This window comes from Rhinolophus hipposideros (assembly GCF_964194185.1).
Source record: "Rhinolophus hipposideros genome assembly, chromosome: 5".
Classification (NCBI taxonomy): Eukaryota; Metazoa; Chordata; class Mammalia; order Chiroptera; family Rhinolophidae; genus Rhinolophus; species Rhinolophus hipposideros.
Genome location: NC_138051.1, coordinates 89,678,303 through 89,700,230, shown reverse-complemented (window position 1 = coordinate 89,700,230; position 21,928 = coordinate 89,678,303). Strand labels below are relative to the sequence as shown.

At 37.8% G+C, this 21,928-nt stretch overlaps 1 protein-coding gene across 14 annotated transcripts in view; it reads left to right on the top strand.

Moving 5' to 3' along the window:
• EML5 (EMAP like 5) overlaps positions 1-21,928 on the top strand; it is a 151,494-nt gene that overhangs the window by 125,912 nt on the left and 3,654 nt on the right. For 3 of the 14 annotated variants that reach the window (XM_081047270.1, XM_081047266.1, XM_081047272.1), the window contains 12 exons: positions 265-363; positions 4,116-4,136; positions 10,466-10,639; positions 12,232-12,440; positions 14,437-14,594; positions 15,927-16,041; positions 17,531-17,719; positions 17,847-18,019; positions 19,671-19,833; positions 20,074-20,177; positions 21,002-21,155; positions 21,648-21,925. In XM_081047270.1, the coding sequence (XP_080903396.1) occupies positions 265-363; positions 4,116-4,136; positions 10,466-10,639; positions 12,232-12,440; positions 14,437-14,594; positions 15,927-16,041; positions 17,531-17,719; positions 17,847-18,019; positions 19,671-19,833; positions 20,074-20,177; positions 21,002-21,155; positions 21,648-21,800 (1,712 nt within the window). In that variant the 3' untranslated portion in view covers positions 21,801-21,925. Of the gene's footprint in view, positions 1-264; positions 364-4,115; positions 5,480-10,465; positions 10,640-12,231; positions 14,038-14,436; positions 14,721-15,926; positions 16,048-17,530; positions 17,720-17,846; positions 18,020-19,670; positions 19,834-20,073; positions 20,178-21,001; positions 21,156-21,647; positions 21,926-21,928 lie in introns of those variants that run through there. The other 11 variants (XR_013993274.1, XM_081047268.1, XM_081047267.1 and 8 more) reach the window with 8 other exon arrangements.

Genomic DNA, 21,928 nt, shown 5'->3' with positions numbered 1-21,928 from the left:
TCTCATTTTGATCTTTAACTGTCTCATGGCATTTGCTATCTTTAGCCTTGTATCACATTGGTTTATGCGTTTCAGGGCTCTATCCCTTTAAAACCTTCTGAGTCATTTTTCCATCCTTATGATGATGTGCCCATATGAAGTGCTCAAAAAATGTGTTAAATAAGCAAGTAAGTTAAACAAAGCAGCTTATTGCTCTGTATAAGTGCATTTGGCTGTTATACCTTAACGTTTTCAAATTTAATTCTCAAATTCTTTCTTTTATAGGGACTCAGAGTTTTTATCAGGAACATAATGATGATATTCTGTGCCTCACTGTAAATCAGCACCCCAAATTTATCAACATAGTGGCAACGGGCCAAGTAGGTATGTTTCTATGCTGTAAAAAGAAACAGTTTTACGTAATTTTCTTGTTCAAATTAATTCAGTATCCTAGGGAAAAATTAATATATATTTGTGTATTGTTCAAAATGTATTTGCACATAAAACACACAGCCATTTTTACTATACTATTTGCTTCTAGGTACCTTTCTCTCACTTTGGTTATCTGAGTTGGTTCAGACAGTTCAGGACTAAGAATGAGTTATTAAATGGTGATTGAAAGAGTTGGGCTTAGTCCTTAGCAGAAATTTCTTTTCAGCAAAAGGTTTAATAGTGTATAGAGCAGAAAGGAAGAAGTTGAGGAGGACATAGTAAAATAAGGGAGCCGTGAAATAACTAGACCAAGGGGGCAGGACATCTGCGTCAGGAGGGTTAAGCTAGAAGGAGAGAGAAGCCAGGTCTGTTCCATGTTGGTAAAGCCTCTTTCTCTGCCTCTGTCTTTTCTTGGAATGGATCTAATTTACCACCTGCTTTGAAATCATCTGTAGTGCTGCCTTTTTTAACTCTACAGAAAACCTAAACAAAGGCCATTACTCTACAGGCAACATGAAGAAAGCATAGCACATCTATCGAAGGACTTACCTGCCAATCAGGGATCACTGCGAACATCACAGAGTATTAGGCAATAGATTTGATCAGTTAGATCGGCACAACTCTGGGAGAGTTTCTAAAAGAGATAATATGATAATTTATGCTTTTAATGTCTTCATTTTCATACACGTAGTAAACCGATCAGTTAGGTAATTTTCTGTGCATTGCTTGCTTCTACAGTTATGCAACAAAGAACCTTGTATTCTTCCTTTCTGTAAAGTTTTCTACTTTTAAAAAGAAGGTAGACCCATACTTCACCCATTATATATAAAATATTCTCATCTTTTGAGTATAAATACATAGGTCTAGCCTCTCTGTGTGCTAAGTTTTTTGAAATTGAAGTCTTTCATTCGGCACGAAGAATGAGAAACCATGTTATTACCATTTTACTGATGAAAGTGCCTCTTGGCATATACTTGTTTTTTTTATGCTCAGTTAATTTTTATTGAGTAAATTAATTTAGTTAACAAAATTATTGAGCACCTACCATGTGCAAGGTATTGTTCTAGGTGCTGGGGATATAAGCAGCTTACAGAAAAACCCCACATCTCTATTTTAATGGAATTTACATTCTGTGAATAAAATTCTAGAAGGTGTGGTTCTTTTATTTCCCAACTTCGTACCTTCTCCTTTTCTTTCCCCTTCTCTCCTTCTGTTAAGCAACTATTAACAGACATATTAGTGCTGTAGTTTTCTCTTTTGATTAAGAAATGTGGTCACAAATTAATCTTTCATGAAATTTGACTGTTCTCCAGTTCTTTACCTATTTTCAAATTGAGATATAGTTGACACATAACTATACACAGGGTGCCAAAAAAATGTATGCACATTTTAAGAAAGGAAAAAAACTGTATTAAAATCATAATACTCAATAATACCGATAAAAAAGATGAATACAAGTCATGTGTATACATTTTGTTGGCACACCCGGTCTTACTTTTCAGGTATACAACATAACGATCCTCTATTTGTACTTCTATTTGAAAGGCAACACTGTAGGGAACGTGGAATGGCTAATTATCTACCCCCTCTCCTTCCAAGTCAAAGTCCAGACAGTCCAGGGATGAATTTTAGATCCTGTTTGCCTTGCCCTACTTGTACCCTGCCACAAAACAGATAAACATTCTTTTCTAATGACTGATTAAGTGTAAGATATTTCCTGAGAAGACCAAAGAGTGAGGGACTTTTTCTCTTCTGAACCTAAAGAGAATTGAATCAGTAGTTACTTTGCCTGCCAAGCTGGTTTAATACCTGCAAAGCACAAAACACTGCCTAACACTGGTTCTCTCTTTTAAAAATCATATGTTAATAGACCATAGAGGAATTAAAATATTTGCTTTTGTGGTTTTTTTAGCCAGTTACATTCAAATTTTTCTTTTTATCTTGGCTAGAATCTACGAATCTCAGGGCCAAATACATCATTTTACCTAGTTTGTCATTAGATATTTGAATCTCCTCTGAACCCCATCACCACTTAATACCTAACAAAGTCGTGTAACCTCTGCTTGGGAAGCTCTGTTATAAACGGCATCTTCATATAGAACAGAAATCTGTCTCTTTAATTGCAGCTCATTGGTGCTCATTCTTGGGTCACCTAGAACAGTTAATCTCTTACTCCCACGACATTATCTTCCAGTATTTGGAGAGAACTGTCATATTCTCCTTGAATCTCATCTGGTACTCCCCTTAGACAGCCCACTTTAGACATCCTGCAGCTACATTTCATGAGCCAAAGAGTGCATGAGAGCAGTGGGATTGCTTTCCATGGAGGAACCTGCCGCCCCACTGGACTATGCTTTGGGTTTTTGAGACCCCGGAATTCTCTGTCAAATGGTCCTAAACCTGCTTGTGGCCTGCTTGAGCTTCTTCTATGAGTCCACGCTCCCAATGGCAGATTGCACAGCTAATATGAACCCCCCTGAGGGACGACCAAAGGGCAGCTATGCACTGGGAAGGCAGTGACGGAGTGCTGATGTACAGGCGGGAATAGCTGCACATGAGCTGCCATGGCTCCTGTGGGACGGGACACAGCTGGGAGGTGGGGAGAAAGGGATGGGCCAAGGCTCCCATACTGCCCCTATTCTAAGGAGTTCTAAATTTGAACCAGGCCTTCAAGATCATTATAGGGGTGTACTTGTCAAGATAGGAAGATGAAACATATTTAATAACTTTACTTTGATAACTTGAAAATATTTACGCCTGTGATGTTTAGGTCTTTGTTTGTACTCTTGTCCCAGTCCTGCAGGTATCCAGGGACAAGTCTGGTCTCCCCACAAAACACCCTGTCTTTGAACCATTCTGCATGTGGTTCACGTCCTTCAGTTTCAAGCGCTCTCAACAGTTGGTTATTATCAGAGCGTGTTCAGAACTAAGAGTGGTATTTCCTGAGTAGTATGCGTAGCAGACTGAGCTGCTTTATTCCTTCGTATTCCATGTCAGGACACTATCAGTATATCCTTGAAATCATTATTTCATAGGGATATAAGGCTCTACCAAAGCAAAGAACAATCATCTATCTTGAAAGGATTCCTAAATGTTTACTCCTTTCTCTCTTGCTAAAAAGACAGCGGCTTCTAAAATTTTGGTTAATAGGTATTTCCACCACAAATATAATGAGCATAGGCTTTCATGTTTTCTTTCTTGGCATCTTTTACAGAAAATGTTAGGTTTGAAAAAATGAAGAAAGGGGTTAATTAGTGGCCTGAATTAAGAACTTTTTCTTTCCTGAGTTATATGGCAAATTTTGCTAAAGTTTCTCTCAGAAGGTTTAGATTTGATTCTTCCCTTCAAGTAGAGATGCATTATAACCTTAAAGGGTCTATTAACAGTTCATTTTGTAAACCAAAATGAGAGTCATATCAATTTAAATCATATCAATATTATTTTTATAGTTGTTAAAATTTCATGTAACTCATTAAATACAAAAAAAATATTGACCCAAAATTTGAAAGGTCATATACATAGAATGTCAATATGTATGTATAATTTAAATTATTGGTTTCACTTACAGTTTTCTCAATTTCATATAAAATTAATTTTGTATGTGATACTTTAAATTATTTAAATTCACTATTTTATAATTGAGGTTTTACAAATTTTAATATTTGTTATTTATGGACTATTTTTCTGCTACTTTTGTATTTTAGGTGATTCAGCAGACATGTCAGGTAAGGAAAGCTAATCATTTGCTGTTTTAGTTATATTGTTTAGTAATTTTTATAGAGTAATAAGATAGTTGAACCTATTTTAGATTTTTTAAAATGAAGAATACATCATTTTAATGTCATGATACTGAGCCCAATCTATAATAATAATAGTTTTTAAAAAACTAATATACTTTGACCTTTTTAATGTGCCCAACACTGTTTTAAGCACTTTACATATGTTGCCTATTTGGCCATCACAAGAATTCTTCATGGTAGATATTAACTTGCCTATATTATGTAGCTGATAAAAGTAAAGGTGGAATTAAAACTTAATCTTACATCTGAAGCAATAATTTTATTGCCTAAAAACAAAATTAAAAAAAATACATATTTTATGTACTATCCCAATTATTGCACATATTGGATCAACAGATAATTTAGAGATTTAAAAATAACTATCATTGATTTTGACTTTGCCTTTGTGAATTTAAAAACTACTAGATGATCACAACAATATGTTCATTGTTTTTAGATACTATAATAAGTAGTCTTTTTCAAGTCAGCTTTCAGTTTACACAATACAGTAAGAATTAGTAGTTTGATAAGAAAACATTTCTCGGTTATTTGTATCTATTTCCCTCTCCTCCAGTACAAAGCATAATTTTGTGATTTGACTATTCAACTACAAATTTATTCAACACTACAAGCAAGGTCCTTGCTCTCTTGATTACACTCACGACCAGGGGTTAGCAAACTGCAGCCCTAATGCCAAATCTGACCCACCACCTGTGTTTGTACTGCCCATGAGCTAAGTACAGTTTTTACTAATTTACATACAAGTAGTTGGAAAAAAATCAAAAGAAAACTAAAACTTCAAAAAACATGAAAGTTCTATGAAATTGAAATTTCAGTATCCATAGATAAATTTTATTGGACACAGCCATGCTGTTACATACTGTCTATGGCAGCTTTTTGGCTACAATGGCAGAGTTGAGTTAGAGACTGTATATGACAGAGACTGTATATGACATCACTTTGCACTGCTGCTTGGCACACTACAAGTTGCAGGGATACAGTTATAACTTGACAGGTTTTGAGTGCTGTTTATATTGCTATTCCACAATATTTTTTGTTTTTCACCAATACGTATATCTGTCATGTGAAAACAAAGGGAATAAAAGGGAATTGGACTATGAATGTCACACTCTTAAGGCACAGTGAAGTATGGATTGTTATCAATTTAGATGGTAAGACGGTGTTTATTATGTAGTGATATTATAGCTGTGCTAAAAGAATACAATATAAATCAGCACTTTCACATTTAACTTTATCACAGTATTCCCAACTCACAGGACAGCAACAATGAGAAAAATTAGAAAATTTACAACAATACCTTGTCACAACAATTTCTTCACAAAAATAAAAAGTAAAATAAGGCTACAACCAAAGTAAGTTTCTCAATGGCTCATGTGTCAACCAATCAAGACAGCTGTTTACTGACTAAGAGTTAATTAAGTCAAGTTTGATTGCAGCAAACGTGTCCAGAGAAAATAAAGTCGTTTAAGATTTTTTGGCAAAAACTTAAAGAGTTGGGGATGTTGGGAACAAAATTAATAGTCATTTAAAAGCAAGACAAGAGACAAATGCATGGTTTCTCTTAACCCTTGATGGGTTGACAAATGTTGCCAGTTGTTCACTTGAGGAATCATTGCCAACTTTAAAGTGACTGAAGAGTTAGCCTATACGAATAGTCTCCATGGAACAACTACAAAAGATAATATTTTCAAAGAAGTTAGGAAAACATTAATTTAGTACAATCTGAAGTGGAATCTGCTAAGATGTGTTACAAGTGATAATGGTAAAAATGTGTGGAGTTGGAGAAGAAAAAGGGATAGCTGGTTAAGTTTTCAAAGCTTGTGAAGTTTAAGGTGTTTAAAACCTATGGCTATTCATTGTTATTCATCAGCAGGTAGTTTGTGGAAAATACTTCAATCTACCATGTGTTATTGAACTTCAGTATTTTGTTATTGAAGTCAACACTTAACTTCATTTGCTCTTATAGACTTAATCATAATCAGTTCCATGAATTTATGTTAGAAGTAGAAGTTGACTATCCTGACTTGCCCCGTCGCAACAGCAGTTCAGTGGTTTAGCCAGTGGTAAAGTTTTATTGCAATTTGGAGCTGAGAGCCTAGATTCATTTTTCTGAATGAGAACACATTAGCCAAAGGCCATCCCAGCAAACAGCCCTTCTAATGATAGTAAACCTCAGGCCTGCTTGTGTTAACTTCCCTGTGCAGGCCCTAAACCTGGATCAAGAAACAGGATGGTGAGCATGACTGGAGTAAAACCTCTGAGATGAACTTAAAGAAGAGAGGAAGGGCTCTGCAGATCAGGGAGAGGAGTTTGGATTCATGCTAAGTGCAAAGTCTGTTGTTGGAGAGTTTTAAGTAAGGGAGTGATGTCACCCCTCAAAGTAATTCATACTTTGAGAAAATCATTCTCTGCACTATTGAGAATGTAAAGGGAAAAGAGAAGTAATCAGAAAATTAGGAGGCTATTCATAGTCTAAGCAAAAAAACGTTTTAAACTAGGGTGCTTAAGATTGAAAATGGAAAAAACTAGACAAATGTGGGATATATTTCAGAGGGAAACCCATCAGTCCTTTCTGATGAACTGGATGTGGGGGCATGACACAAAGTAAGGGATCAAGGCTAGCTGAATTTTTTACTTGAGTAGCTGGTTTATTGAAATGGGGGGATACTTTGGGAGAAATAGTTGGGCAGGGATAAATTATCCACAGATACAAGGAATGAAGGGAGTGTAGGTTCAAGAGAAGAAGATGGGTAGGTTTGGGCACTGGAAAATAAGGACACTGCTGTGTGATGCCTTTTGTTTGCTCCATTTCAACTGCTCAGAGTGAGGAGGAAATGAAGTAAGCAGTGGATAAAGTTTTGAAGTTGTCACTTTGGAATATGGGAGAGAAAATATTTATGTTAGAAAAGATATGGTACACTTACCATCTGAATACATTAAGTGTATTTTGAGTAGGCACTAACAACATCTTCTGTCTCTGACAAAGCTTTGTCAGCCCACCTAAGACTCTGTATTAGGAGCTAAGAATTTGGCATTTTTGATCCCTAAAGCAATCAAGGAGAGAGAGTTCTTTCTCTGATCTTGGTTACTATGTCACAATAGGCACCTGTCCATTAAATGACGTTAGTGGTCTTCTATGTGCCCCCTAGGACAGAAAATAAGGAAATTTATTAGCACACAAGAGTGAAGAGGGAGGTCGTTTGAGTTGGCTGATTCAGGAGCTCCATGATGCACTTCCCAAATCTTCTGCTCTGCCAGAAGGCTGGTTGTATCTATGGTCATAGCAGTTGGTGTTACATGCTTCCTAAGAAGACATCAGGGGAATACCATGGCTTAAATCTGGGTTACTGAACTAAATCACCAATATCAGAAGTGGGGGTGGGAGGATTAGGGAGTGAAGGGTGCAGGGAAGTGTTGTCACAAGTCCTCAGCCTAATCAGTTGAACATGCAGTGTCTTTCCCCTGAATTACTTGCGCTACATGAGGCGGCAGTGGATTCCTGAATAAAATCAGACCTTACTAAGAAGGAAGGAAGGATGGGATGCTGGGTGTACAGCAAAGAGGTGTCCACTACAGAAACTAAAGGGCAAAATAACAATTGACACACTTCATGGACCATAGTAAAATTTTGTTCTACAATAGAGCTTTTATTATGCTGCATCGAAGGCAAACTGGGGGATGGAGAAAGAATAGCCTTTAAAACTTTGATTCTTATGAGATCTAGTTATTAATTTAAAGTGACTCTTATGGCATCTCTGTACTAGAGTCTAGAGTCAAGAATGGTTATGAAAAGTTGGTGGGATTGATTGATTTTCCAGAGACAGCTTGAACCAGTCCACCATGGAAAGAGCAAGATTAGAACCTGGGTACCTCAGCTGGCTCTGCCAGCTCTGAGTTGTCTGTGACTTAGGGCAAGTCACTTAACTTTTCTGAGCCTGAGTTCGTGAAGAAAGATATCTGCCTAGAAGTAGGAATTAGAAAGTGTGAGATGTTCCTGGTAACATATCTGGCCCATGTAGGCACTCATACCTGGTGGCCTGCGTAGGGGAAGGAGAGAACTAAGAGTCATATCTGTGTTACTGTAGCATAATGAATGACCGTGTTCAAATTACAGTCAGCCCTCTCTGCCCGCGGGTTCCACATCCACAAATTCAACCAATCCAGGGTCAAAAGTATTCGGGGAGAAAAAAAATCCCAGAAAATTCCAAAAACCAAATTTGAATCAGCCACACCGTGAGCATTGTGCAAATGCAGTGGTGTGTAGGCACGCCCTGCTGTAGCCTCTATGCAAGTACAGGTTACGTGCAAATACTCTGCCATTTATATGAGGGACTTGAGCATCCCCGGGTTTTGGTATCTGCAGGGGTCCTGGAACCAGTCCCCATGGACACTGAGCGACGACTGTATAAGAGAAGATAAAATATACTTGATGAACATAATTTAATCTTTTTTTAGTAAATTAGGCCTTGAGAATTTCCAGTAATTTAAATATTAACTACTGTTATTGATATAAGTTTAGAACTAAATGTGTAGCAATCTCATAATCATACCTATATGTTTTAAAATGTAAATTCCTGATATAAGCTTCTTCCTATCTTGTTTAATTTTTTTTATAAGTTTGAAAAGATCGGTAATTCAGTTTACTTAAGATTACTTGCTGTCAAAATTTTAGATAAATGGAACTCTTTGTAATTTGTGGCATATTAAATTTGGAGACAGAAATAACTGATGTTTCTTGAAAATCCATTATCTACTGCATCACATTTAGGCAAATATATATGGATTGCCTAGAGGTGCTTTCTGTAATCATATAAAAATGTTTCTATATTATAGAAGGCCTACATAATATTTATCACTGGCAAAAAATTAGTGATTTACTACTATAATTTACATTTTTAAAAACCTAACATTCCTTATTGAGATTAAGTTTACAGACCCTCAGATCTTTTGACTTTTATTGAATGAGGAACATTCAAATTTTAATCCAGTACTTAAATTATGGTCAGTTTTCACACATAAATACCTTATTTTAGTATATGATGAAGTTTTATGTCTATTTCCATGTTGTTTTGATATTTTACATGAAGTTGAATAATTCTTTGAACAGTTTTTACTTAATGATACTCAAATTTAAATGTCTGGTTTAATATAACAGGGGTGCCAAAAAAGAAAATGTATATACATTTTAAGAGATGTTATCTTAAAACGTGTATACATTTTTTTTTTGCATCCTCTGTATGAAACTACTTTGAGGAACTATTAGATTTAATTAATCATTGTATACTATAAATTGTAGATGGTGAACAATATGGTCTAAATTTATCAGAATATTTTCTTTAGAGACCAGAATTTCTTTCTGCATCAAATGGTTTTAAGGCAGCTTATCTTATTGAATATTGCTTTACTTTTGCAATGCAGTATTTGTAGCAGATTTATAATTTGAAACAAATGCATGTTAATATTTGATTATTTTACTAAGAGTACTTATGTTCTGAGACTGAATTAGCTGCTGAGTTAACTCATCTATTCATTTTTTAAGGGTGTACCTCTTGAGAAAAAGGACAATACGAAGTTATGATTTTTTAACTTAGAAAATACAGGGAACTAGGAAAAAATTTAAGCAGTAGAAGCGGCTACAGAAGATGAATAACAACAAATATAATTTTTAATAAAAATTAGCAGTTTTATTTCTCCCATGAAATTCTATCTAAAAAAACCACAGAACTATCTAATAAAGTGATGTGAACTTAGTATTTGACCAGGTATCTGTCTATATGGTTAAAAATTTCAGTTGAGATCTGTTCATGTGGTTTCCTAGCTGTGTTGCCTTTCCCAATTTATGTTTCCTTTTCATCTCTCCTTCAGATAACCTAAGTACTGAATAGACCCTGGTATTTAATTATGTAATATTTATATATTTCTCCACATAATTACATAAAGATTTAACATGTATCTCAAACATGGATTATTTTTGAGAAGTTGTTTAAAGTTTGTGATTACTTAATCTGTTTGTCTAAAAGCTCTTTTCTCAAAAGTGCAATTTGGACTATAGACTGAAGAAGTGTTCTGTATTTTTTCCCTTTCCTTTTTTTTCTTTTTTGTTAGTTGAGTCTTAGTTTTGAGTTATTTTTATTAAGTGCACAGCCTTTCTTTGGTAACATATTTTTCCGTTTCAGAGATGAGTATGCATCAGCTTTAGAAATGAAAACATTTGTAATAGGTATATCACAACTTTTGGATTTTATCTTTATTAGCTACATCTCCTTCTATCCACATCTGGGATGCAATGAACAAGCAGACTTTATCTATACTAAGATGCTCCCATTCCAAGGGAGTGTGTTCAGTCAGCTTCAGTGCTACTGGCAAACTCTTGCTGTCAGTGGGACTAGATGCAGAACATACTGTTACCATTTGGAGATGGCAAGAAGGTAGGATTGATTTTTCTTTGTGATTTTTTAAAATGAGGATATTGTGGTAATATGAACTCTCTACTGAATATTTTCCATGAGTTGGTGATTGAAGCCATCATTCCCTACAGCCCTACGAGACACACAGTAGTTGGTGTTATTGTAGGTATGTTCCACTTTGAAAACCCAGTGAACTTGTAAGCTTGCAAAACAAACAAATGAAATTATCAATATTAGAAATGATTTGTGGCTCTTTCCTTTCAGTAAGCAACTCTGTATATAAGCATTTTTGGTAGCTATTATTTGATTGGTTATGGAGGATCTTAAGAATGGAAATGAAGTTGCGTTTGGACCCCAGTGCCTGTTCAGTGTCTGCACCCCTGAGGGGGTGAGCAATGCCTCTGCTGCACGCAGTGCTGGCCAGGCCGAGGTGAGGAGGGAGAAACAGAACTCAATCCTGCTCCACACTGTTCCAGCCCATTCCTTTCCGGGGACTTTACCCAACTCCTTCTCCCCACTTCCATTAAAAAATACCATGTTTTCCCTGAAAATAAGACCTAGTCATCTCTAATGCGTCTTTTGGAGCAAACATTAATATAAGACCCGGTTTTATTTTACTATAGTATAAGACCGGGTCTTATATTAATGTTTGCTCCAAAGGACACCATTAGCGCTGACTGTCCGGCTAGGTCTTATTTTCGGGGAAACACGGTATTGATAATTATCGAATCTAGGTTCTGGAATACTCCATGAAACTTAGGTGGAGTTAATTTTGCTTAGAGTATCCAGTTACCCGTTCAGGCTAGGGGTGAGAATGGGACAAAGAGGAAACGAAGAGAATAGTGGGCAGGCTGGGGCGATACGGGGCGAACCCGAGCACTCGGGCTGGCCTAGTGCAGGCTCAGCCCTACCGCAGAAGAGGGACTATCTTGCCTGCCCCAGACGCAGGGCCAGCCCCTCTGGAAGCAGCTTCTCCCTGGCCCCGGGGGTTGACTGGCTCCTCCTCATGACACAGAGTAGACTGCAGAAGGTGCCATCACAGAGAGAGATGGTTAAGGAGCATGAGGTGGAGGAGCATGAAAGGCTCTAAAGCAGGGTGACTCTTGAGATGTAAGGGAATTGTGCAACGATTGTGTTCTGCACTATGAGCAGACATGTATCAAGTTGGTGTAAATTTGGACAGGTAGTGTACTTAACAATAGTTTTTAATGGTTTTTGAAAGAATGGAAAGTATATTGTAGGTGATAATGGAAGATGAATAGGTTAATATCACTTAATACATTTCAGACAAAACTTTTCAGTTACATAGGTACTAGAAAAAGTGAAATTCATAGACTATCATAGAAAAAAGGGAAATATGGCTTCTGAAATCTAAAATGCTCCATAAGTGATACTCTTCAGATACACCTCACTTGCAAACATAGCGCAAAGGGACCCTGTACACAACTAACTGTGTGTCATGTGATTGCTAGGTAGCAGTGCAAGAGACGTGCCCCCTTTCTTATAAGCATTTATTTTTTTGAACTAAATATTTTGAACAACTTTTTGATCCTGTAAAAATTAGCTTAGTTCTTATATTAACCTAGATAATTTTGTCATATCTTTCTTACCAGGTACCAAAATTGCCAGCAGAGCTGGTCACAACCAACGTATTTTTGTGGCAGAATTCCGACCCGATTCAGATTCCCAGTTTGTCTCTGTGGGAGTGAAACATGTGAAGTTCTGGACACTGGCAGGAAGGGCTCTTCTTAGCAAAAAAGGGCTACTGAGCACACTGGACGATGCCCGGATGCAGACCATGCTTGCTGTTGCGTTTGGCGCAGTATGTCTCTTAAAATGCGTATGGTAGTGTACTTGGAATTACGTCAGTCGGGGTACTTTGAATTTTCTTGCCTCAGATAAGCCACATTAGTGCTGTTTATATGGCACTGAAACCCACTAATCATTACATATGTTCTGGTCATGCATCTATTTCATCTTTCAAATTTTGATACTTTCAGAAATTAGGGAGTGGGAAAGCAAGTGAATGAGTGAGAGGGATTTGAAACATTTGAGCCCTTGGACCATTAATTTGTAGTTGTCATCCTAAGTCTTCTAGGTCCTAAAATTTTGTCAGAAGAAATAAAATGTAATTTTCAAGTGTTAAAAGGTGGCACTTGAGTTTAGGATTTTCTTTGCTTTCTATCATTTTAACTCCTGGTCTTAATAGAAAATGTTCAAAAGCCAGTCCCTCTCCCACCCCACCCCGAGTCTGGGCTTGTGCTTTCCAGTCCACCTCTTTTCCCTTTAATGCCCTGCCTGGGCCAAGCTTTGTAAATCCTCTGGGGTATCAGAGCTGACGTGGATTTCCTTACTACAGTGTTTATGTGGGTATATAATACTTGAAAGAAGAAAATTATAAGTTTAGAACCTTCAAGCACACTTATATTTTTGAGAAAAACACTATTGAAAATGTTGACCATGCCATGTCAATCAAACTTCAGTTAAATCTTTTGGGGTTTCTTAATATTTGACCAGTAATTCCTCTCCGGAAGAAAAACCCACACATTCAAGTGCTTCTGGTGTTTAATTTGCCCGTTGATTAACTTTCTTCACATACAAAATTCCTTATGTAGTCAGTTGCCCATTCCCAATAGAAAATAAACTTGAAGATTAAAATATTGTCATAATTGACTTTTATGTTTAAACCAACAGAGCGGTTAGCATGTTTCACTACGCAACAAGGTGGGGTGATGTTCAATTTAAGCCTCTTGAACCTCTGTGGTTGGGGCTATGAAAAAAGCAGGGGAAGTAAAATACTGGTTTCCACACTTGAAACATTTATAGTCTAAGTTCAGATAAGGCATGACGCTCTTAGATGGTATAATTATCTAGTGATATAACAAATATATCGTTATTCATATATGAGCTATAGGGAATAAGTATAAATGTGGAAGAATTTGAAGTAACATTAAACTGTTGTAGGGAAATTAACCATAAAAACTGTTACTCTCAGAAAGATTAAAGAAAAACTCAGTTTGTTTTGTTATAATTCAAAGTCTCATTTTCCTATTGGTTTCCATAGTTGTCAGTGAAATATACAAGTTGCTCTAAAAGAGAAGCTAAAATGGGATGAAAATAGCACGTGATGCAGGATTTGATTTCTCCAGTTTCCACATAACTGAACTGTTTATCAGGATTGCAGTTCTCAAAGTGATAAAGCATTATTAAACTTTTGGCACTTAACCAACTTTATCTGATTTTGGATTTACAGAAATGCATTAATGTTTGCTATCTGGATTTTAAGAAATGGCAAATGTTAATTTCATTTTTTAACTTCATGAGTTAGCGAAGTCTGAAAAACTACAACTTTGCTATAGATAATAGTTTTACTTTCTATGACAAAATATCAAACCTAATAAAAAGTTATTTTTACTTCCTATTTCTATGCTTTTTTCATTATCAGTTACTAATGACCTTTATTTCTTGGGCAGCTAGAAGGAAGCCATCCAGAGGGATGATACAAACTAGAATTATGTATTTTATAATTGGAAGGGACCTTAGAGATTGAACTCCCTTATTTTACATATGAAAAAGCTGACACTCCTAGCGGTTAAAAGGTTATTCCAGCTAATAATCAACAGACCTGGAAGGAAAAGTCCTTCACAAAGCTAAGCCTCACGTTCAGGTTTTCTGACTCTTGAGTCCATTTTCTCCTGCCATCCGTGCTCTTTGCATGCAAGGTGAGATGGGCTCACACTTACATAGAGAATTGCATCTATTTGAACTCTGTTTGAACTTTTGATGAGTTTATCTCCCCCTTCCCCACTCCTTTTCAGAATAACTTGACGTTTACAGGTACCATCAGTGGAGATGTCTGTGTATGGAAAGCTCACATGTTGTGTAGAATCGTGGCTAGAGCTCACAATGGGCCTGTGTTCGCCATGTACACCACCCTGCGGGACGGCCTTATTGTGACGGGTGGCAAGGAGAGGCCGTGAGTCCTGTTTCTTTTCCCAGCCGTCCTGAATATTTATGCACTGTGATCTCCCTGAGGTTTACAGTTAGTTATCCTAGTTATCTCTAAACTGCATGGATTATGCCCTCTGACCTTCCTCGTCATATGCAGTAAGCCTTTTATGTGCCTTCTTGTTGATTCTTATTTCTGATCTTAAATTGTTTCCAATTTTTTCTGCATTGTAGATAAACTCCAAGAACGGAGTGATAATTGTTCTGATATGAATAGGTAGTGATCCTGTAAGTTAAGAATTGATTTTCTTAATGTCTATATGCCTTATATTTGCTGACTAATAGGTGACTTGTGGGGGACTCTGCCATTGAACCACTGAACCCAGGAAGCACCTTGACTGCTTGCTTTTTGTTCAAACTGGATAGTAAGGGGTAAAATGCATACGCTGCACTAGAAAAGGATGAGAGGACGCTAGAAACAAACTCTGCCTTGTTTCTTTTGCTTGAACAAACATGTTAGGTAAAAGTGTTTAATAGGAGAATCTCAAAATTTAAGTCTGAGGAGAGGCCATTTTCTGAATGACTTTCAAGTCGTCCAGTGGAAGCCAGACACTTATGATTGATTTCCTACCAACATACTCCTACGCATGTTAAAATAAAACGTATATACGTGACCAAGTAAGAACTTTCAGTACAGGTTTGAAAGTACTCACATGTATCAGTTAAACACAAATGCAGACGCTTTTGCCTTTCTCATAAAGGAAGACTGTATTATGGTACTAGGGCATGTTTTTTCCTAAGACAAAGTCATCTAGCAGAAAATAAAGCAATACATTTTTCAATTCTTCCAAGAGAAAAACCATAAATAGGCTGTATTTTGTCTTTTACATGTTACTCTGACACTTGTTTCCCACAAGTTATCTAGTCTTGTTCATCCCTATTTGTTAGTAGCCTATGATGGTAGGGAAAAAATGTGCTTCTCTTTTGGCCCTTAAAAATATGTTCTGTGGCATGGCACCTGTAATCCTATTCTCTAGCCTTACATTTCCATTATACTCAACATTAAAAATCATTTTGTACATTCCCTTAATAAGTATTGTGAGAGAGGATACATGGATGGGGGAGGGTAAATAAAATTATGCTCATGTCAAATGAATGTTTCATAAAATAAAATTTGCTTAAACTGAATGTTTGAAATACTGCATATGTTAAAATTGCCATAAAAAGTTTAGTAGAATATATGCAGTAAGTTTTATCAGGCCTTTTTAGCATTCTGCTTCTCATTAATATTTGTTTATAATAAAAGTTATTTGCAATAGCCAATAATAAATGCTTTTTGGGGTTTGGGTTATTTACTTAGGTCAAAAGAAGGCGGAGCCGTCAAACTGTGGGATCAGGAGCTCAGACGATGCCGAGCCTTCCGGCTGGAGACAGGACAAGCCACAGACTGTGTCCGTTCCGTGTGCAGAGGCAAAGTAAGAGGTTCCCAGAGCCACCACGGGCAGCAGAAAATAGAGAACATTTGTTCCTACAATTATCTCCTCCTTTGCAAGTTGATGGATAACACTTAAAGACAGGCTTGTTGTCAGTTTTATTCCACTGTTTCTCTGCAGTTTCACTGTTGGCACACACGGTCTTTGCACCAGTGCAGTGCTAAGATAGGAAGCTGTTTGCCTAAGCACTGGATTTAAACCTCCATTATTTTCTTGAATCTGCTAATTCAACTATGGTAGACAGAACTGAATTTCCTTTCCAGTTGACTAATTTGTTTAGTGCAGCTGTCTCATTTTCTTGAGAAAACACATTTGTATAAAAATTTTTGACCATGCATGTACTTGCAGTAAGTGTACAAATCATTTGCATGTATTATCTTCAGTCTGTATATTAAATATTAGTTAAGCTTACTTTTATTTACACATATTTTTAATTAAAATCCAATACTTTCCTCCTATATCCCAATGCATTTACCCCTTTGGAGATCTTCAGGCTAAAACATCATCAGAGTCAAAACGTTGATTGGAGAAGCCAGGTGTCTTTCCTTAGTGAAAAGCTCTGCTCTTTAGTATGGACTCTGACGTGCATGCAGTCCAGTGCTCCTGCGAATGTGCCTGGAGTCATAGAAAACTGCAATGATTGGCTTCCTAGCAGATTAGTTCAAAGCAAAAGGTTCTCGGAAAGTAGGTTATTTTGGTTCTGGACCCAATTTTAACACGGGGGATAGGTGGGAGGATACCCACACAATACAAGCAATTCTCCAACACAACCAGTGTCTGAGTTCTGACAGTATCTACCCCAGATAGTATCCGGTTACACAGGTTAAGGGTTCAGTCGTACATGGCCCTCCCCCCTTAGTCCCCAGTTGTCACCTGTGCTTCTCACCAACTAGCTACAGATTGGAGGTTCCTACCCCCTCCCCAGGTTTGGTTAATTTGCTAGAATGGCTCACAGAACTCAAAGAAACACGTTACTTACTAGATCAGCTTATTGTCGAAGGATGTAAGTCAGGGACAGCCAGCTGTAGAGCTGCGCAGGGCGAGGCCTGTGGGAAGGGACGCAGAGCTTCCATGCATCTCCTGCACACCTCTCCCCCAACCAGGAATCCTTTGGATTTTTAGGGAGCCTTCATCATAATCATGAGTGCTTACATTATTGGCCACTGGTAATCGTTTTAACTTCCAGCCCCTCTCCCCTCCCTGAGGAAAGTTTCAACCCTGTAGTCACTAAGCTGGGTCTCCCGGCAACCAGTCCCCATCCTTAGAGGGAGTCTGTCACCTCATTAGCCTAACAAAAGATACCTTTATGGCTCTCATCACTTAGTAAATTCCAGGGGTTTGGGGAGCTTTGTCCCAGAAAAGGGCCCGAAAACCAAATATGTATTTCTTATAAATCACACTGTCACGTAGTGACAGTAAGAAGAGCAACTGTAGTATTACATGAAATATATTGGTCTCACTTGTGTTACAGGGCAAGATACTAGTTGGGACAAGGAATGCTGAAATAATTGAAGTTGGAGAAAAAAATGCAGCATGTAATATTTTAGTTAACGGTCACGTGGATGGACCCATATGGGGACTAGCCACACATCCTTCCAGGGACTTTTTCCTTTCTGCTGCAGAAGATGGGACAGTGAGACTCTGGGACATTGCTGATAAAGTAGGTACAAGCGTTTTGTAAAAGATGTTACAATTTCTCAGAATTATGTTGATAGTTTAGGGGAGAAATCGGTTTACTTTTTAAGTGCTCAATATAGTTTTCTGTTCCTCTTTTGGTTCTTATGCAGAAGATGTTAAACAAAGTGAATTTGGGACATGCTGCTCGCACTGTGTGTTACAGCCCTGAAGGGGACATGGTGGCTATTGGAATGAAAAATGGAGAATTTATTATTTTACTGGTGACCTCTCTAAAAATATGGGGAAAGAAGAGAGATAGACGATGTACAATCCATGATATCAGGTTAGTCAACAAATGGAATCGTATTTCTAGTCTATATACTTTTAAATGACCCAGTTTACGTTTGGAAAAAGATCATTAGTGTCCATAGTGTTTCATCGCATCATAAATTGTATGCTGAAGTAAGGCTGTTTGTATACTTACGTCTCCTCCTCGCTAAATTATGCATCCACTGAGCACCAACCACAGTGCCTTATAACAAGTACTCAGGAAATGTTTGATGAGTGTCACACTGGATAATATGTTCCGCCTGCCGAGAATGTATCTTTCATCTGCCCTTCAAAAGTTGCCAGCTTTGGGCCGGCCCGGTGGCTCAGGTGGTTGGAGCTCCATGCTCCTAACTCCGAAGGCTGCCGGTTCCCCACATGGGCCAGTGGGCTCTCAACCACAAGGTTGCCGGTTCAACTCGAGTCTCGTACGGATGGTGGGCAGCGCCCCCTGCAACTAAGATTGAACACGGCACCTTGAGCTGAGCTGCCTCCCAGTTGGTTGGAGCGCGTCCTCAACCACAAGGTTGCCAGTTTGATTCCTGGGCTGCGCCCCCTGCAACTAACAAGGGCAACTGGACCTGCAGCTGAGCTGCGCCCTCCACAACTAAGGCTGAAAGGACAACTTGAAGCTGAACGGCACCCTCCACAACTAAGATTGAAAGGACAACGACTTGACTTGGAAAAAAGTCCTGGAAGTACACACTGTTCCCCAATAAAGTCCTGTTCCCCTTCCCCAATAAAAAAAAAAAAAAAAAAAGTCGTCAGCCTGGAAAACTAAAGGTACAACCCCAAACATCTCTGACTTAATAATCTCAACTGAAATGTAGTTCATTCATTTCCTACTCATGAAACATCAGCTATGCCCCAGAACATGAATTAAACTTTTCTTGAACCTTTATTTTTCAGTGCTTAGGCAAGCTTATTTTAACAGTGGCTACTTGCTATAGCAAGAGTCTAACCTATTCTGGTGTTCTCTCCTCCACGAGACAAGCTGTTATATAAACATGAACAGTGTTAAAACAAACAACAAAAAAACAGTGGCTACCCTTTACTGAGCAGTACATGTGAGCAGGATAGAAATAAAACCCTTTCGCAAATGAAACCTCCTGCAGAACTTCAGCATATAAAACAATAACTTGGCTTCCCTTAGCTCCCGTTTCCTAAGGGCCCTACGTCAGCAAGGCTCATGGAAGTTCTCAAGACTGAATTGTCACCCACTGCTTCCAGTGGTCAGTAGGCAAATAGTACTATGTCTTTTAAAGTAATTGCTTCCAGGCCTCGGTATGGCATTTCATCTGATAACTTGAGGTGAGTTAAACTGGTTTGTGTTTCTTGCTTCAGACATGATCTTTCCAGATGAAAGAACCCTATCTTGGTGAATTATGTAACTTAGTAATTATGTTAATGTTAGTGGCTTTTAAAAAACTAAGATATTTTTAAAGGAATTAGGAGATGAAAATTCAGAACCATTTAAACCTGAAGTGAAATATAAAGCTTTTGGGTTCATGTCACACAAATACCAGTATTCATGATCAGTTGTGTCTGTCTAGTTGAGGCCGTATCACACATCCACTTATTTTTGAGCTAGAAAGAAAGTCACTGGTCTTGTTTATACTATTTCATGCAGCCTAACCTGTCCTTCACATGTTTCGTTACGTACTCAGATTTAGTCCAGATTCCCGGTTTCTGGCAGTGGGTTCCAGTGAGAACGCAGTGGATTTCTATGACCTGTCATTGGGCCCCACCCTTAACAGAATCAGCTACTGCAAAGACATCCCAAGCTTTGTCATTCAAATGGACTTCTCTGCAGATAGCAGACACCTCCAGGTACAAAACCAACCCCGGACTCCCCTTCACTGTAGTTCTGCTCCTACACTGTGAGTGAACTTCAGACCAACGCGGGCATTCAGTCCTTTATTCCATTTTTGCTTAGAGATTTTGTATCATCTTTTACGTTCTTAGTATTAGAAATGTAAATCAAGTTGCACTTTGCTAGTATACTGCAAAATTCTGGATTTTGCCTCTCACATAATGGAATTCTTGTCCCATTTTAATATATGATGAAAGGTCTCCACTGGTTGCTATAAACGGCATGTCTATGAAGTGCCTTCAGGAAGACATCTTCTGGACCAGGCGGCCATTGACAGAATTACTTGGGCCACATGGACTAGGTAAACATTTCATACATTCACAAGGGAAGACTGAGGGTCCGTTAGGAAAACTGGAAGACCCTATTTCTGAATAATTAGTCAATCCACTAGGGAATAGTAACTGAGTTTTAAGTTTGTTACCGTATCTTGAATTCTTCCTAACAGAACGACATGCTCGTGCTCGGACGCCTTTTGGTTGAATGTATTAGGTTGGTGCAAAAGTAATTGCGGTTTCTGCAGTTATTTTTAACCTTTTAAACCACAATTACTTTTGCACCAACCTACTATTTCCATGCTTTTTCAGATCTTTTAAAGAAAGGAAATCAAAGTTATGACTTTAAAGATGCTCTGGTATTTTAACATAGTAGGTTTAATGACAAAATAAAAACATGTATTGGGTGCTGTTAGGCAATTGTATTTCTCTACCTTAAAAGGAACCCCGTCTTGCAGCTGTTAGACACGAAACTTTATAAATTTGTTCAAATTTGCTGGATGTGTACATACAGCAGGTGACCATGAGCATCCAGAGTTTTAGTCCATAAAAACTGCCATCAAATTCCGACAGCATGTGCATCACTGTTTATTTTACAAACAGTTCTATCAGCTCTCATCAAGTATTATTTTTAAAAGGTTATTTAACCTATAAAGCTTTAAAATTATAAAATTTCCTTTAGGGGAGGTGGGTTAACATCCCAGGTAAATTCAGGACTCCAGATAACTTACCGCAATTTGCTTCCTGTATTTTAAATAATACAATTAGGTACTTAGATTTACCATACTGAAAAAGTTCTTGGTAATTAATTGGCCTTTGCTATGGTGTATTTTCTTTCCTTCCTTCCCTCTAGTATTCTAGGAGATGAAGTTGTGGGAATTTGGTCCAGACATGCTGAGAAAGCTGATGTCAACTGTGCCTGCGTGTCTCATTCAGGAATCAGCCTTGTAACAGGAGATGACTTTGGCATGGTTAAGTTATTTGACTTTCCATGTCCTGAAAAATTTGTAAGTTTGTCTTTGGTGTTTTAGTATTTTATATAATTATACTCCTAATTTAGATGTCTGATCATTAGTACTTTTCCCCATATGAGCTAAAATGTATTATTTTCTTTTTTTTTCTCTTTGCTTTTTCCATTACTCTGAAATAACAGCTATTAGAAATTATATCCCCCTGCCCCGAAGTAACACCATCTTTGCAGACTATTCTGATAAAGCTGTGATTAGTCTTTTATCAAACCTTTAATCAATCTTTTACCAAGTTTCAAATGCTTTTCCTCAGAAGAAAATGTTCAGAGTACCTGGAAGTGTCTGACTGCCCAAATAATCGGGTTTATGTTATGTGCAGATCCATTACTAAATCTGAAAAAGTACTTAACCACTGGCTGTGGTCCTGACTGCTTCTCTCCACAACCCTGATGATGGGCGATTATGGTTCCTGATAGGAACCTTTGACTTTTGTATGTTTTACACACCCTGAGCTTTATTTTTGTTTTATAGGCGAAGCACAAAAGGTTTGTGGGTCATTCACCCCATGTGACAAATATTCGATTTACCACTGGTGATCGACATGTTGTTAGTGCTGGAGGTGATGACTGCAGGTGGGTAACTTTCTCAGCCCAAGAAGAACAGACAGTCTGTACTAGCTCCTAAGAGCTGTAATAGCACGTCCACAACTTCAGTTTATGGACTGAGTAAGCAGCATAAGGTAGCATAACCAGTTAGCTCCTGGAGTCATGTACCATGTAAATACAGAATAAAAGGAGCTAATGAGGGAAACT